The sequence below is a fragment of the Phocoena phocoena genome, chromosome 6, assembly GCF_963924675.1.
Source record: "Phocoena phocoena chromosome 6, mPhoPho1.1, whole genome shotgun sequence".
In the NCBI taxonomy this organism is placed as follows: Eukaryota; Metazoa; Chordata; class Mammalia; order Artiodactyla; family Phocoenidae; genus Phocoena; species Phocoena phocoena.
In genome coordinates, this window is record NC_089224.1 from 113,326,610 (window position 1) to 113,342,687 (window position 16,078).

The 16,078-nt window shown below is 59.6% G+C and overlaps 1 protein-coding gene across 1 annotated transcript in view; it reads left to right on the top strand.

Annotated features, from left to right (window-relative positions):
• Positions 1 to 10,252, top strand: part of SARDH (sarcosine dehydrogenase) — a 64,029-nt gene extending 53,777 nt beyond the window's left edge. The window contains exons 17-20 of the mRNA XM_065878451.1: positions 4,514 to 4,676; positions 5,248 to 5,416; positions 7,592 to 7,727; positions 10,127 to 10,252. Of these exons, the coding sequence (XP_065734523.1) occupies positions 4,514 to 4,676; positions 5,248 to 5,416; positions 7,592 to 7,727; positions 10,127 to 10,252 (594 nt within the window). The remainder of the gene's footprint in view (positions 1 to 4,513; positions 4,677 to 5,247; positions 5,417 to 7,591; positions 7,728 to 10,126) is intronic.
• Positions 10,253 to 16,078: the final 5,826 nt, after the last annotated feature.

Below are 16,078 nucleotides of genomic sequence, written 5' to 3' on the forward strand. Positions count from 1 at the left end.
AGAGCCCCGGGTTGGGGCTCAGAGGCATCTCGTGACTCGTGTTCCGGATTCCAGCCTTGTCCTTACGGGGCGGATAAGCCTTAAGCCTGCTGCAGCCCAGGCTGTCGGGGACACTGCTCAGCCTCAGGACAGGAGAACTCCCCCACACCACACCCTGCTGACCATCTCATTGCCACCCTAGTGGCCTGAATGAAACACGTGATGGACAGAGCGGAGAATCCTCTCACCCTTGGGGACCCGTAGCATCCCGCAGAACTTTCTACAGGGCCCCACATGTCCTGGTGGAGGGGTCTGAAACCCAGAACCTTCCAAAAGGAGAGGGTCCTTGAGCCAATTTCTAATGAAGAAGCACTGCATAGAAGTAATGACGTTCACCCAGGTGTTTGGGGCTTGGCGGGTCTGCCTCCCCACCCCAGCAGGATCTCTTCTCACTCAGGGGTCCTCTAGGGTCTCCGTTCCCCAGCCCAGGAGTCTGAGCCTCCCAGGGGGCCCAGCTGGCAGGTGGCTCTTGCTGGCTTTAGAAGCAATTCCTTCCTCTGTGGGCCAGCCGGCCAGAAGCACACTGGCCACTGCAAAGATGGGCACTGGCCAAGCCCTGTTGACTCCTGAGTGGTCACCCCAGCTGGGCCAAGCAGAAAAGGGCATTGCTCCCAGCAGGGCCTCACACAAGGTCCTGTTCCAGCGTTTATTTGCAGAGCTACATTTGTCTGATGATAATAGGATGCTTGTTGCCCGGGACGCACAGGACCAGACCAGCTCCTTCTCTACCCCTCAGTTCTTTTGCATATGTACCCAGAAGTGGGATTGCTGGACATATGGTAGTTCTATTTTTAATTTTTTGAGGAATCACCATACTGTTTTTCCTAACAGTTACACTATTTTACATTCCCCCCAACTGTGCCCAAGGGCTCCAATCCCTTCACATTCTCGCCAACACTGATTATTTTCTGTGTTTTCTTTTAAATAGGAGCCATGCTAATGGGTCTGAAATCGAATTTCATTGTGGTTTTCATTTACATTTCCCTAATGTTTAGTGATACTGCCCATCTTTTCACATGCTTGTTGGCCATTTGTATATCATCTTTGTGAAATGTCTATTCACGTTCTTAATTCGTTTCTTAATCAGGTTGTTTTGTTTTCGTTGAGTTGTAGGAGCTCTTTATATAGTCTGGATAGTAACCCTTTATCGGATACATGATTTGTAAATGTTTTCTCCCATTCTGTAGGTTGCCTTCTCACTGTTGGTTGTGTCCTTTGATGCACAGAAATTTTTACATTTGTTGGAGTCCCATTTAATTATTTTTGCTTTTTGTTGCCTGTGCTTTTGGTATCATATTTGAGAAATCACCTCCAAGTCCAGTGTCACGAAGTTTTCCTCTATGTCTTCTTCTAGGGGTTTTACAGTCAGAGGCCTCACGTTTAGGTCTTTAATCCAGTTTGAGTTAATGTTTATATATGGTGTAAGATAAGGTTCAGTTTTTCCATCACTATTTGTTGAAGAGACTGTCCTTTCCCCACGGAACAGTCTTGGATCCCTTGTTCAGGGTCACTGGGCATTTACATGAGGGTTTATTTCTGGGCTGTCTTTTCTATTCCGTTGATTTGTTTGTCTGATTTTATGCTGTACCACGCTGTTTTGATGTGGTAGCTTTGTAATAACTTTTGAAATCAGGAAGTGAGTCCTTCAGCCTTGTTCTTTTCCAAGATTGTTTGGCTATTTGAGGTCACCCATATGACTGTTAGGGTGAATTTTTCTATTTCTGCAAAAAAATGCCACTGGGATTTTGATAGAGATTGTATTGAATCTGTAGATCGTTTGGGTAGCATTGATATCTTGAGGACACGAGATGTCTTTCCATTTATTTGTGTAATGAAAGAACTTTCATTTCTTTAGGCAATGTTTTATAGTTCTCAGCGTCCAAGTCTTTCACCACTGCAGTTAGGTTTCTTCCTAGGGATTTTATTTTTTTTTTGATGTGATTGTAAACGGATAGTTTCCTAATTCCCTGTTTAGATCGTCCATTGTTAGGGTATAGAAAGGCAGCCAGTTCTGCATGTTGATTTTATATCCTGCAACCTTGCTGACTTGGTTTGTCGGTTCTAACAGTATCGGGGGAGTCTTTGGGGTCTGAAAAGGGTTTAAACAAAACCTGCTTTAAGGCCCTTCCTGATGGCCTTCCACAATTCTGTGGCCCCGTCCACTGCCCATGGTTCCCAGAGCAGTGTAGGGCTGTTTTGAAGGGGAGTTTGCCTCAGTTTGGGGCTTGCTTTCTAAAGTCCATCCAAGCCCACGCTGACCATCAGATGACTGTGTACCAGGCACCAGCTTCCCATGAACTTGATGCTCACCCCATTTATCAGACGGGGGCACTGAGGCTGGGAGAGGCCAGCCCGTGGGTCTGCCTGACCCTGAGCCCATGGTCCAGATGTCCTTATTTTCGGCCCTTCCCTTCAGTACGTGTCCTCTCTCAGAAGAAATGAGACCTCCCCCAACTCCACTGTTTCAGTGGAGATAAAAACACCAGATGTCTCAAGAACCAATGATGCTGGCAACTTAGAAAGTCACCTAGGAGTCCCCAAACCCTTCCCCTCACTTTGCCAGAAAGCAGAGGTCTGTCCATCTGTGCCTGTTTTCCCCCTTCACTCAGGAAGTATTAATTCAGCCCGTCTGTGTGCTGGGGTATGATGGAGACCAGCCAGCTTCCTGGCCTCGCCGGGCTCCTGGGAGCTGGGGAAGAGGCTGGGGGTAGCTCCATCCCACCCGTGAATTCGTTCAAAAGCCTGACTTAACTGGGGGGCTGTATGTCTGATAAGACCGGCGATCCTGGGGCCGTGAATGGGTGAGCTTTAAAAATGATTTTTTCCTGTTCAAAATGAGGTTGGCTTTGAGCCCTGAGCTCCTCCGTGGGCTGTCTAAAATTAGAAGCCCGTTGACAAGGCAGGGGAGCAGTGAAATGTCAACAGTACATTTTCTGTGTCAATTGTGAGTTTTTTGAGAGGCCCGGACAAATGGCAACTCAGGGCAAATTTGTGCTGTTTCAGAAGCTTCCCGAATCCAGCCCCTCGGTGGCGGTGTGATTGAAGTGTCAGATTTATAAGGCGCTGGTTCCGTGGTCGGCAGAGTGGCCCCCGCTCTCCTTCTGCTCAGATATTATCCTGGCAGGAGCTGCACCGGGCAGCCCTTGGGGCTCAGAGCAGTAATGGGATCAGGTCCTCCGTCTCCATGAGCTCTGTGACGTGCTGCACCCTCCCTGTCCCTTTTGTGAGCTGGACAGTCCCACGCTTGGGCCTTGCACATGGGGACACTGAGGGTTCAAGTATTTGCCCGAAGGCTGGAGGCGGCCGCCAGGTGCTGGATGTGTAAGCGACGAGCCACCAAACCAGCCGAGCAGGAAAAGTCGGGCTTCCTAAGACAGACAAAGCCAGGCCCCTGAGCCCGCTTATAGACGAGGAAATCGAGGCCAAAGGGAGGCCAAGAGGCTTGCCCGAGTCACTGCGGTGATTGAACGGTGGCCCCCAAAAGAGACGTCCATGTCCCCACCCCGGACCTGGGAAATGGGACCTTGGAAATAGGGTCTCTGCAGTTGTGATTAAGGCAGAGGATCTCAGGATGAGACCATCCTGGCTTAGGGTGGGGATCATCCCAACGGCAGGTGTCCTGCTGGAGACGAGGAGACACAGACACAGAGGAGAGTGAGCCAGAGGTCGGGATGACGCAGCCAGGAGCGCCTGGGGCCTCCAGAGGGAGCGTGGCCCTGCCCACACCTTGCTTTTGGGCTTCGGGCCTCCAGAACTGGGAGAGAGCACACTTCTGTGGTTTTAAGTCCCCGGGTTTGTAGTCATTGGTTACAGAGGCCCAAGGGCATCCCTACAGTCACTTAGGAGAAGAGCTGTGGCCCGGGAACCACATGTCCACTTTCTCCCACCCCCAACGACGACACCCCTTCCTTTTAAAGATTTCCAGGGACTTCCCTGGTGGCGCAGTGGTTAAGAATCCGCCTGCCAATGCAGGGGACATGGGTTCGAGCCCTGGTCCGGGCAGATCCCACATGCCACGGGACAACTAAGCCCATGCGCCTCAGCTACCGAGACTGTGCTCTAGAGCCTGCGAGCTACAACTACTGAGCCCACGTGCCACAACTACTGAAGCCCGCGCGCCTAGAGCCTGTGCTCCCCAACAAGAGAAGCCACCGCAATGAGAAGCCCACGCACCGCAACTAAGAGTAGCCCCCGCTCACTGCAACAAGAGAAGGCCCGTGTGCAGTAACGAAGATCCAAGGTAGCCAAAAATCAGTCAGTCAATCAATAAACTTATTAAACAACAACAAAAAACATTTCCAGAGTGCCCCTGAGGACTCTCCTCGGGACCCCCCAGGGGGTCAGAGGCCGTGGCCTGGGCCCAGGGCCGGCTAATAACGGTGACGGTAGGAAGTGTCCACCAGTGAGTGGTGGCTGGACCTCGACCTCAGCCGTCTGACCCTGGCCCACGTCTAAGCTGTGACTTGTCCCCCAGGTCCGGGCCATGAGGCTGTCCTTCGTTGGGGAGCTGGGCTGGGAGCTGCACATCCCGAGGTCGTCCTGCCTGCCCGTGTACCAGGCTGTGATGGCAGCAGGGGCCAAGCACGGCCTCGTCAATGCCGGGTACCGGGCCATCGACTCCCTGAGCATCGAGAAAGGTGTGTGCAGGGTTTGGACACCACGGTGGGCTGCCTGAGCCACGTTCACTGGAGGCAGAGAGGCTGTTACCCCCACCTCTGGCCCCGTGATCCTTCCAGCCCCACTGTGCTCCCCCTTCCCCCAACCTTTGCCGTCTCCCCAAACCCCCTTTGCTGTCCACGAACCGGGTCCTCCACGCAGGCCCGGGGATGGTGCTGGCACCTCTTGGCACCAGCACTCTTGAGGGGCGGGGCGCTCTCCCAGGTAGGGGCGGGCGGGAGCCAGAGCTGGATTTGGATGTAGCGCCAAGTTTCCTGGAGACAGCTGGAGGACATGGGAGCGGGAAGGGGCCCTCAGTGCTGCCCCTTCACAGCCCCCTCCCCAGGGCCCCCAGCCTGACGGCACAGGTGCTGCAGTGCTGAAGGGCTCGTCCAGGGGACCTAGTGCGATCGAGGATGCCCCCCGCCCCGGGAGGCCCAGGTCACGGAGTTTCTAGGGTGGGCATGTGGGCTGGGGCAGGGGCCCACGTGCGTCTTGCGAAGGGCGTGTGTCTGCCTCTGCTGGCGCTGACCCCGTCGTCTCTCCACCCAGGCTACCGGCACTGGCACGCCGACCTGCGGTCCGATGACAGCCCCCTGGAAGCGGGTTTGGCCTTCACCTGCAAACTCAAGTCCGCCATCCCCTTCCTGGGGCGCGAGGCCCTGGAGGAGCAGCGGGCCAAGGGCCTCTGCCGGCGCCTGGTGGGCTTCACCGTGGACGAGTGAGTACCCCTGGGGCCAGGGCTGCCAGAAGTGACAAGCAGGCTTTGGGGTTCCTCCTCTCGAGCCGCCTGGTGTGACGCTCCCCACGGGCCAGGCGCCCTCTCCCAGAACTCCCACCGCAGCCCCGTTACAGGTGAGAAGGCTGGGTCCATGCCGGGCCTGACTCCGAAGCCAACGCTGCAAACTCAGATCCCGCCAGGGCTGGGCAGGGTGCAAACCAGGCCCGGGGCCGGTGCTGGTCAGCAGGGAGTAAAGAGGGTAGCGCTCATCAGACGCAGATTTTATTTTATTTTATTTTGGCCACGCCATGCGCTAGCAGTGTCTTAGTTCCCCAACCAGGGATTGAACCCACGCCCTCGGCAGTGAACGTGCAGAGTCCTTACCACTGGACCACCAGGGAATTCCCTCAAACACAGATTTTAAAAGTGAAAGGCCCTGCCAACCCAAGCCAGCTCTGTGGGAGGCTCCAGACCAAGGGCCTCGAGCTGGCTGCCCGTCACGGTGCTGCCACGTCCCACTGTGTCCTCATTAGAGCCTCCCCACAGCCCGGGAGGGGGACCGTGGAGGGAAGGGCCAGGCTGGGGCCACCAGCCCCACTTACAGATGGAGACCATGGGGGCCAAGGGACAGGGTGGCTCTCGCCCGGGCACGAGGCAGAGGTGGAAGGAGAGCCCTGTGGAAGGGCCTGATCCCTTCTCCCCCACCTCCCCCGGGGCAGCTTTTGAGCATGTCGCCCTTACGTGCTCGGAGCTGAGCCCACATTGTCCCTGGGTCCGGGGTGCTGACACTGGAAGACATAGATGGTGTGACACGGAGTCTGAGTAACAACCGTCTCCAGGGCGGCGGGCGTCTCTGGGCTTCGTCGATTTGGAGCTGACAGCCAGCCGTCAAGGGTTTCACTTCTCCCAGATTTGGAACCTTCAAAGCAAGTGTTGAGAGTGCCCAGGGGAGGGGGGCGGAGAGAGAGCAGAGCTGGGGGCCGTCACCGTCCTACGGCTTCTTCCTGGGTTCCCGTCAGGCCGCCTCTCGACTTGATTCCTTGTCCGTCTCCCGGGGAGCAGCTCAGCTCTGGTTTGGGGTGCAGGTAGAGCAGGGGTCCGCTGAGGCCTTCTGCCGCCTGGCCCACAGCTTCAGACAGCACCGGCCACAGCCTGGCTCTCCCAACTTGGGGGTTCCTTGCCGGGCTGCAGAATCCACCCAGTGCCGTGGCCTGGCCGGTCCCAGGCCTGAGGAGAGACCCGGCCTGGGCGCCGGCTGGGGAGTCACAGAGAACTCCCGCTGCATTTGCTCTGGGGCCCTGGGCGAGGCCGGTGGCCTCTCTGAGGCTGTTCCCTCCCATGGACGTGGCGCCCCGGTAGGACTGGGTGAGACCAAAGGAGACAAGAATGTGCTTACAAAGCCTCCTTCCGTCCCACCCTCATCCACTGGACCCGTGGGGCCCAGACCTTTTCCTCCTGGTCTCTGAACTGGGCGGCACCCTGGACCCTGTGCAGGCTCTTTTCCTCAGTGTAGGGTTCACCCAGTTCCAGTTACCGTAACTGGGCCCAGCTGTGCCCCACTCGCCTCCGGGCGTGGTCCTCAGCACCCGCCCCGGGGACCCACGGGGACACACGGTGCTCGCTGCCTCCCCAGGGCCCAGCACAGTCCTCGCGGGCGCGATGCACAAGAGGGGCACGTCTGCCAAGATCTGCACCAGGCGATCCAGTGCTGGCGTTTCTGTGACTGGAGTTGAATCTTTGTTTTCTATTTTGAATTTTCCAAACTTTCACAGCGAGCATTGTACCTTACATGCAATACAGAAAAGCACTTTGAACAGATGCTACAGCACGCTGTAGAAAGAGGAGACCCGTCAGTAAAACAAGTCTACGACAGGTTTAAACTGATCAGAAGTCTCAAATCGTCAAGGTGGGCCTCTTCCGAATCTGTGGGGCCCGTCCCTAGAGACACGGAAGTCAGATCCTGGTTTTGGTGTTTTCTGTTCATTTATTTGCTCGGAGCCTGTGCCGTGGCGTCCCCGGGGGCCGGGCGCTGGGCACGGGGGCTCGTAGCGGACCAGCCCCGCGGCGTGGAGCCCGTGGTCTGGCGGGCGCGGCCCCTCTCTCCTCGACCAGGCAAAGCGCAGGAGTTTCCCCTCCGGGGGCTCTGGGGTCCCAGCCGTCTGTTGCTTCTTCCAGGAAAGTGCCCATGTTCGGCCTGGAGGCCATCTGGAGAAACGGCCAGGTGGTGGGCCACGTCCGGAGAGCCGACTTCGGGTTCACCATCGACAAGACCCTGGCCTACGGCTACATCCGGGACCCCAGCGGCGGGCCGGTGAGTCCAACTCCCCAGCACTGCCACCGGGAGCCCCAGGTCCTCTCAGGCTCCGCACCAGCACCCCTGCCCACCGCCTTGAGTGTGCTGGGCGTGCGGGGACCAGAGCACAGTGAGGTGACTGACTGACGGGGCTGTGTCCCTGGGCAGAGTCGGAGCTCTTTCCATATTTTCTCTCCGAAAGAATCTGATTTTGGAAGCTCCCAGCTTCTCCCGGTCAGGAAGAGGCTCTGGGCCGGGCTAACGCCCGCTGCTCCCTAGAGCTTGAGACCCCGTGTGCGTGCAGACGGTCGTGTGCATACACATCAGGGTACACACGCGTGTACCCGCATGTGCGCACACGTACTGACACACGCGCACACAGACGCGCGCGCAGGCACGTTTGGGAAACTTGGCAATGAGACAGAGGGGCAGCTTGTTCTGGGTGGAGAAAATCTAAACATTTTGCCCAAACAACCATTTGTAAACCCAAATAATCCCCCACTGAGCATGGGTGCCGCCGTCCACACTGGCAGGGGAGTGAGGGCCGAGCGAGGGCCCTTAGAGGGCCTGCAGGGCTCTGAGCCCTGGGGGGGGGTGGGGCTCAGGCCGGGCTGGCTGGGTGGTGTGACGCGAGTGGTGGGGGGAGCTCATTATCATCGGTGGCACCTTTATGGCTTCACCTGCTTGCTTCCTTGGAGTCGTGCACCAGCCCCCTGACGGCGGAGAAAGGGGCCCCAAGAGGCTCTGACGTCGGGGCAGGGATGCCCATCCAGCTGGGCCTTCCGGCCTCCCCTGCCCCAACAGTCTCTGGGCTGCGGCCCCCCACCTCCCCCCACTGAGGCTCCAGGTTGGGGGAGGCACTTGGAAGCAGCAGCATGGAGGGGGCAGGAGGAGTGAGTCAGACCAGCCCTGGCAGAGGTGCAGGGGCGGGCCAGGCCTGACGGCAGACCCAAGGGGGAAGGGGCCAGGCTGCGGTGCTGTCTGAGGAGGCTGCATCCGCAGTGGGCTGGGAGGCTCAGGACACAGGCTCGGCCTCAGTAGCTTTGGCGCTCTGCCCTGGACTGGCCTGGCGACCTGGGACAAGGGCGTCTCTCTGAGCCTCGGCTTCCTCATCTGTAAAATGGGGACAGATTATCCCCACCTGCCTCACAGGGCTGTCTACAGATCTCTGCTCTAAGTGGAGCCTTAATAAGCTCCACTTATTGCCATGGGGTTGCCATGGCTAGTGATGACGTTTTGCGGTGACAAAGGACCCTCTGACACCCCAGATATGGAGCCCTGGGTCCCAGCTGAAGCCCCGTGTCCATTTGCCCCATGCAAGGGTAGGGGTTGGTGCAGGCCTACTCACCTCTTCTTTCAAAGAACAATAATTCTTGCTTTTTCTGCTTGGTCAGGTTGGGTTTCTAATTAACGTGACCGTGGAAGGAACGCTTATACCTACCCAGACAGGTGGCCCAGGATACCCGGGTTTGACCAGTGCAGGACCAGGGCTGGCTCAGGCTGGCTTGTGAGAGCCGACTGTGTCCACCTCTTCCCAACCCCGCCATCAGGGATGTCCAGTGTGTTTATACCATGGAAATGGGCAAACGCCACAATCAGGCCTCCCCCATCCCCCAACCCCTTCCCCTCCCTTGAGAGCTGGCTGTTAAACATTTACCAGCACAGCAGCGGGATAACCAAGACTCCTTTGTAAAATAGGAAAACTGCCCTTGAAAGGAAAGGCTCTGGATCTGGGGGCAGAATTGGTGGCCTCCGGGGTGTTTGTTTATTAGCAAGGACTACGCCCCAGCTCTGGGCAAACCCGTCCTTCAGACGTCTGAAGGCACCAGTGGTCTCTGCCTCCTGCCTCTGGGCCCAGTGGGCCAGCGTGGAGCTTTGAGCCCACGGGCAGCGCCCACCACGGCTCAGAAGCCTGGTCTAGAAGCCGCTTCATTCCAACACTGCCGTCACGTAAAAAGCCTCGTCTGGGGTATTTTTTCCGTCCAGCCCTGAGCTGCCGAGAGAGGTCATTTAACAGCCCGAGCAGAACCCCTCCGTGAGGCCCGGCCCTGGGTGTATTCTCTGCACCAGGAGAACAGGATCCTACGCTGGGCCAGCCCACTCTGCCTCCGCCCGCCACTGCCCTGCGTGTCCAGGCCGTGCTCCGGTTCCCAGGGACCTCCAGTTCAGGGTGGAGGGGTGCTGCCCCGCGGGAGAGATCTCACTGACTGCCAGACCTCGGCTCTGCTGGACCCCAGGTGCTCAAGTGCACCTCGGGGGCACGGGGACACGGAATCTACCTGCTCAGGGAGGACCCTCAGCACAGCGATGGAGGGGCGTGAGGCCGAGACAGCTGGCCCCGTCCCAAGAGGCAGGTAGCGTGAGCCCAGCACCCACTGGGTAACGAGTGACCAAGGTCCCTCCTCTTCTGCTACTAGGTCTCGCTGGACTTTGTGAAGAGTGGAGAGTACGCCCTGGAGAGGATGGGGGTGACCTATCCGGCCCAGGCTCACCTCAAGTCTCCCTTCGATCCCGACAACAAGAGGATGAAAGGGATCTACTGAGGGGCGGGGGGCGGGGCCTCAGCCGATCCGGGGGCCAGAGGACCCTGGCCAGAACTTGGGCTCCCCCTGCCCTCAGTCGAGGCCTGCGAACCATCCCCCCCCAAACAGATGCAAACTGAGAGGGTGGAAGGAGGACCCGGAAGGCCCGTGCTGTGGTCACTGACCAAAGGGTGGTCTCGAGTCCACCCACACCCTAAAAAAGCCACCCATAACCCCTAAGGCTCAGGGACCACGCCTGTAGCCCATGAGAGCTTCTGAGAAGGCGCTTAGGAAACACTCGATAAGGCCCGTGTCAAAGCAGGGAGGCAGGGAGCTTTACCCTGGGTTCCTAGCCTTGACTGGAAGGCTGCCCAGAGCAGCCTCGGAGAGGTGTAAGGTGTGTCTGGAACTGGGGACAGTGTGGGGATTGATTAGTACTGTCTGCCTCAGGCGCAGTAGGGAAGGCAGAGAGCGTGCGTGCCAGACTGGCCCGGTCCCTGAGGTCAAGCTTAGCAGAATGGTCTGGTTCCCAGATCCCAGGAAGGGTGGCGGGTGGATCCAGACAGCAAGCTCTTCCTGCCTTGAGCTCTCAGTTCTTCACACGGGAAAGCCTCCTGAGAGTTCCCAGCCCTGAAAGCAGTGCCAGAAGCAGGGATGGGAGGGGTCTCAGATCAGCACCCTCCCTCCCCTGTGCAGAAGCTCCCTCTCCTGGCTTGGTTTCCCCGAGAGCCCCTCGCTCTCTAGGTCTGGAGAGGAAGGCATGCTGCTGGGTGAGAACCTGGCAGACTCCTCCTGCCTGGGTGGGTTTCTCCTGTCCTTACTCTTTGATTAGGACTGAGCTCTGGTCCTGGTCTCCCACTCTTCCGGCCCCCTGGGGATGGGCCTCGCACAGGCCCTTGAAAGGGGGTGAGTCCCCTGCTCCCTTCGTGGGGCTTCCAGAACTGTCCTCCGTGCATCAGGGGGAACCCTGCCTCCCTGCCGGGATGGGGGCCAGCCCAGGGCCCAGGCAGCCGCCGCAAAGCGGCACCACGCGGCTGTGCCCCGGCGAGCCCGGCCCCGTGGGGAGCAGGCGTGGCAGGTGCTCAGGGGACAGGAGAGACAAGGCTCCCGCAGACACAGGCGGGAAGCCACGCGGTGCCGGAGGAGGGCCCAGGCTGCCTTCAGAGGCGCACACACCACTCAGCCCCACTGCAGACGGGGCTGGAACAGGTCAGGCTAATAAAGCTAAGGCCATGGGAAGACGTTTGGGTTTCGGGTGACCTTTGTAGAGAGAATCTGGCCCCCTCGCCAGACCGCAAGCTGAGGGGGCGGGGACCTCTGTCTTTCCCAAGCCTCAGGCAAAGGAACACCTGCAGTCCCCCACACCACCCTGCTCACGGACGGGCCTGGGAAACCCCGAGTGGACCCCGTAGGGCCAGCGGAGGAGAGGAGGGTAGCTGGCTTCCCAGATGGCCTGGGCTGCTTCCCCGGGCCCTGTGGTTTGGCCATGGACCTCTGCTCGGGACCTGTGCACGTGTTCATTCCACAGCCGTCCTTGGGGGGAGGCCTTGGACGAGGGAGGTCAGGCCCAGGTTCCAGCCCGACTCCTTCCCCAGGGGTTGAACCCAGAAACACAAACGTTCGCTCTCGCCCTCCCTGTTTGTGTTTATTCCTCTGCTGGAGAGAAATAGCTCTGGCCCCTCTGGAAAGGGCACTGGGTCACCAACACGAGAGAGGCTGTCATGGGCCACTCCCCAGCTCACCTGCTTGATCCCGCAGCTCGGGGAGGTCTAGGCCACTGCCTGGCCCTCAGCAGGCTGCCCGGTCGCTTAGGGCTAGAACACATCACCCTCCCCTCGGAGCCAGTGACCTCAGCCCGTCCTTCCTAATCCCATTCCGGACACACCCTGTTGCATCTATTTTGGAAGGCTTTTCTGGACAGAATGAGCACTGTGGCCCTCACCGTGGCTCTGAGTACCGAGCTTGGCTGGACACAGGAGAAGGGTGCCCCCCCCCCACGCCCCTGCGCCCTCAGACTCAACCTGCGTGCGTCTCCAGCCGTGCCGGGAGCTCTGAGCCTCCTGCAGGGGCCCGGGACGGTGAAGGCCCCGACTCTCTCACTAGCTCCTGTCTGTCAGCCTGGCAGGTTGTTAGGGACCACAGGGGGCCCCAGACCCCTGCACCCAGCAAGGACATTTGCATCAGAGCCGCTGGCACCCTGCCTCTGGTCTTTGCGTGGCTGGCGGGAGCGAGGGGCCCCTGTCCTCAGTGAGGACCAAGAGCCCTGGCAGTGGAATCCCCAGGCAACTCGCAGCCCGCTCGATTCCCAGACACCTCATATACACGGAGCTGGCGTGGGGCCCACCTCCCTCCAGAAGAGCTGGTAAGAGGGGCAACAAAAGCATTCGGCAAAGGAGAGGATCTGGGGATACATTTGAGTGATTGTGGACGACGAGCCCCGTCACGTGCTAAGGTCCTGGGGTGAGCCTGACCTGCCACGTGGCCTGGGCCGTGTTTACCCATCCGGGCTTCAGCCACCCCATCTGCAAGGGGGCGGTGGGGGCACAGCCCCTGGGCTCCCTCGCCCTGCCTCTGCTTGAGGACACCCTAGCGGAGCTTCTGCCTGCCGCGGACCCTCCCTGCCCGACAGAAGCACCGTCTGGCCTGGATGGGCTGATGGTGGAACAAAGCGCTTCCCTTGGGCGGCCAGAACCACCCGCCCAGGTCACTGCCGGAGAGGAAGGTACTGAGCCGTCTGGCTCGGGGTCGCGCAGAGTGCGCTTGAAGAGGGTCCACCAGGCGGAATCCCTGGGATCCTGGCGAGACCCTCACTCCTCCCAGGGTCCTTGCCCCACTACACGAGCGGGAGACAGTGGGGCGTGCAGTGGGCCGCGGGGAGGCGTGGACGCCGTGGCCGGGAGGGGCCTCGCCGAGCGTGGCCATGGGGCTGGATGCAGTCACCAGGGGTGCCAGGCGGCCTTTTAGGGGGCCTGCCGATTTTCCTCACCTGACAGCCACTCCAGGGGCTCAGGGCCCCGTGGCAGTGCTGGAAGGCCTCAGACCACCCCCAGCATGAGCTGCTTCTGGTTCTGCCTTTGTTCCCTCTCAGCTTTATTCTTCGGTCTCCCCAGTTTAAAGGCTCGTCGCCCAAGGCCCCCGCTGCAAACACGCTAACCCCCGAAACGCTGCACCTAGGGGTCTGTGGGCCAGGCCGGGCCTGGGGGTGACTGCCCCTCGGCTGCCCACGCGGGGCTCCGCCTGGGCCGCCCCTCCCCTCTCCCGTGAGGTCTCCAGGCATCTCCTAGGAACTACCTGCGTGGACCCTAATAACTGTCTCCTGTCGCCTCCCCCCTCCTGCTCCCACCGCCCCTCCTCTCACCTCCAGAGGAGGAAGGGGCAGGATGGAAGCCCAGGGCAAAGCTTTGGTTTCTGACCGGCGAGGGGACAGAGGGCGAGGGTCCCCACACAGAGGCAAAGGAAGGCCTCCTGGGCCATGATGTCAGCACAGGGGGAAGGCTTCCTGGGGTCTAGTCTAGAATCTCCCGCTGAAGGCTCCCCAAGTCCTTATTAGGAAACTGCCACAAACACAGAAGTTCCTGGCCTGGGATTCGTGGGACACAGTGGGCTGCCTTCCACCCAAGAACCTCTTGAAAATGCAGGGAAGTGTGGAGTGTATGCTTGAGGGTGGGTGAGGGTGGGGGCACTAGACAGACGGGAGAAAATAGAGCCGTGCGTGTCCCCGGGAGACCCTGCGTGGTTTTCAGGGCATTTTGGAAGGGCCGGAGGGGGACGAAACGGGGGTTCTTTGCAATAACGAGAAGCTTTGTTTTTCGCTGCAATGGAGCAGAGGACAGTAGGAACCCCCAGGAGCCCCTGGGCTCTGTTTCTCCATCTGCACCACAGGATGGGTGGCCGGGGGCCGGGGACTGAGAGAGCCTTTGACGGTTGGGGGAATCGAAGCATCTCCGTCCTGAGCCTGTCCCCACTGGGCTTTTGGAGGCCTGGCAGTGGTCATAATGGGGGAAGCTGCCAATGCTTTGCACTGGGGCTAAGGGGCTGGACCTTTCGAAGCAGGAGGGACCATCCTTAGCCTGGGAGACTGGTCCTGCCCCAAATGCCTCCGTGGACAATTCCTGCACCCCTGCGGTGGTCCAGCTGCTCTGTCCGGAGCCGGGCCCGTCAAGAGGGTTGCTGGGATGCCAGGATGCACGTGGCTCCCAGCCCAGGCAGCTCAGCTAAGCTGGTGCTGTCTGGGACCCGGCCGTGGCGCAGTGCAGCCTGGTGGAACTTTCCACGTTGATGGAAATGCTCTATACCCGGGCTACACCTACAGTAGCCGTGGCCACACGTGGCTATCGAGTGTTTGAAATGTGGCCGGTGTGACTGAGAACCCAAATGTTTTATCTTATATCATTTTAATTCATTTAAAATTAAGCTTAAACAGCCACGTGGGCCTAATGGCCACCGGGCAATATAGCCCTGGAGCCTCCCGGGACCGGCTCAGGCAGGCACACCTGCTCCCGTTGGAGCCTGCAGCCTGGAAACGGCCCCCGCCACCCAGCCCCAGGCCTTCTCAACACTGAGCACGCGTGGGCGCACCTCAGCCCGGGACTCTGGGCATGTCACCCGAGCAGCTCCTGTCCCCAGGAGGCTGGGGAAACTTCTCCATGGGCAGATGGGAAGATGGAGGCCCAGAGAAGGAAAGTAAATTGGCCAGGGCCACACAGCAGAGGGAGGGTTGGGAACCCAGGCTGCTGGACCCTCACCGCCCTCTTTTCACCGCCCCAATCCTTCAGAAGATGGGGGATCCTGGACAGCGCTCAGGTAGTAAACATCTGTCCCAGCTGTCATTGCTCAGTCCCCACGAGGCCCCGGGACAGTGCCTGGGTCCTAAGCAAGGAAATGGAGGGTGCGAGCCCAGGCTTTGCGGTCACACAGGCCCGGGGTCCAGCCCGGGGTCACTTCCTGGCCCTGTGCTCACTCTGGGTGACCTCAGCACCTAGCTTTAGATCTCTGAGTTTCCCCATCTGTCCGTGGGAGCAGAAACAGTCCCTTGTGGGTTCGTGGGAGGGTTAGCCCAGAACCAGGGTATGTACTCTTATCAGTGACACGGGGGCGATAATCTGGGCGGGATGGGGGAGAAGCGCAGGCTGCCCACGAGGAAAAGAGTGAGCAGCCTGAGAGCGACAGTGAGTGAAGGGGAGAGGGTGTCGGTGTGGGTGGCGGAAGGTTCTGGAACTGGTGATTCCTGATCTCCACTAATCCTCCAGGGGCCCCGGGTGAGGAGGGGCTTCTCCTCTGTGAACCTCAGCTCCCTCCTTGGTGAGGCTGGGGTGCCACAAGTGTGTCCCGTGTGTTTGGGGAACAAAGCAATGGCGGCCAGGAGGGGCTTGGTGGGTGTGAGGCCCGGGGGTCAACCTCGAACCCTCTGCCACAGCTCTGGGCTGACGGGGACCCCTGTCTGGGCTGGCAGGTGGGCACGATCCGAGGGAAGGGGTCTTTTTGGGCCAGAAGACCAGGGCCGGAGGCTGGGCGAGCTCCAGCTGCCCTCCCAAGGGCTGCGCCCTGAGGGGAGGGGCCTCTCTCCCCGCTGTCGTCCGGGGCTTTAAAGATGACAGAGGGCTGGCCGCCCTGCAGCCTCTGTCAGGCCTGGCGTCTCACAGCCATCACGGCCTGTGACTTACTGCGCGGGAAGCCATGATTTATATGACGCAGTGCAGGGTGCCTGGGCCCGTTCGTCCCGTCTGTAATGAAGTGTCTGGCAGGAGGAGAGGCAGCGCTTAGCGGACGGCTGTTGGGGTGTAAGGCGGGGCTGTGGGGGGACTTGGAGGCCCATCCATCACCCTCTCTCTCCCCTAGAGGCTGTAC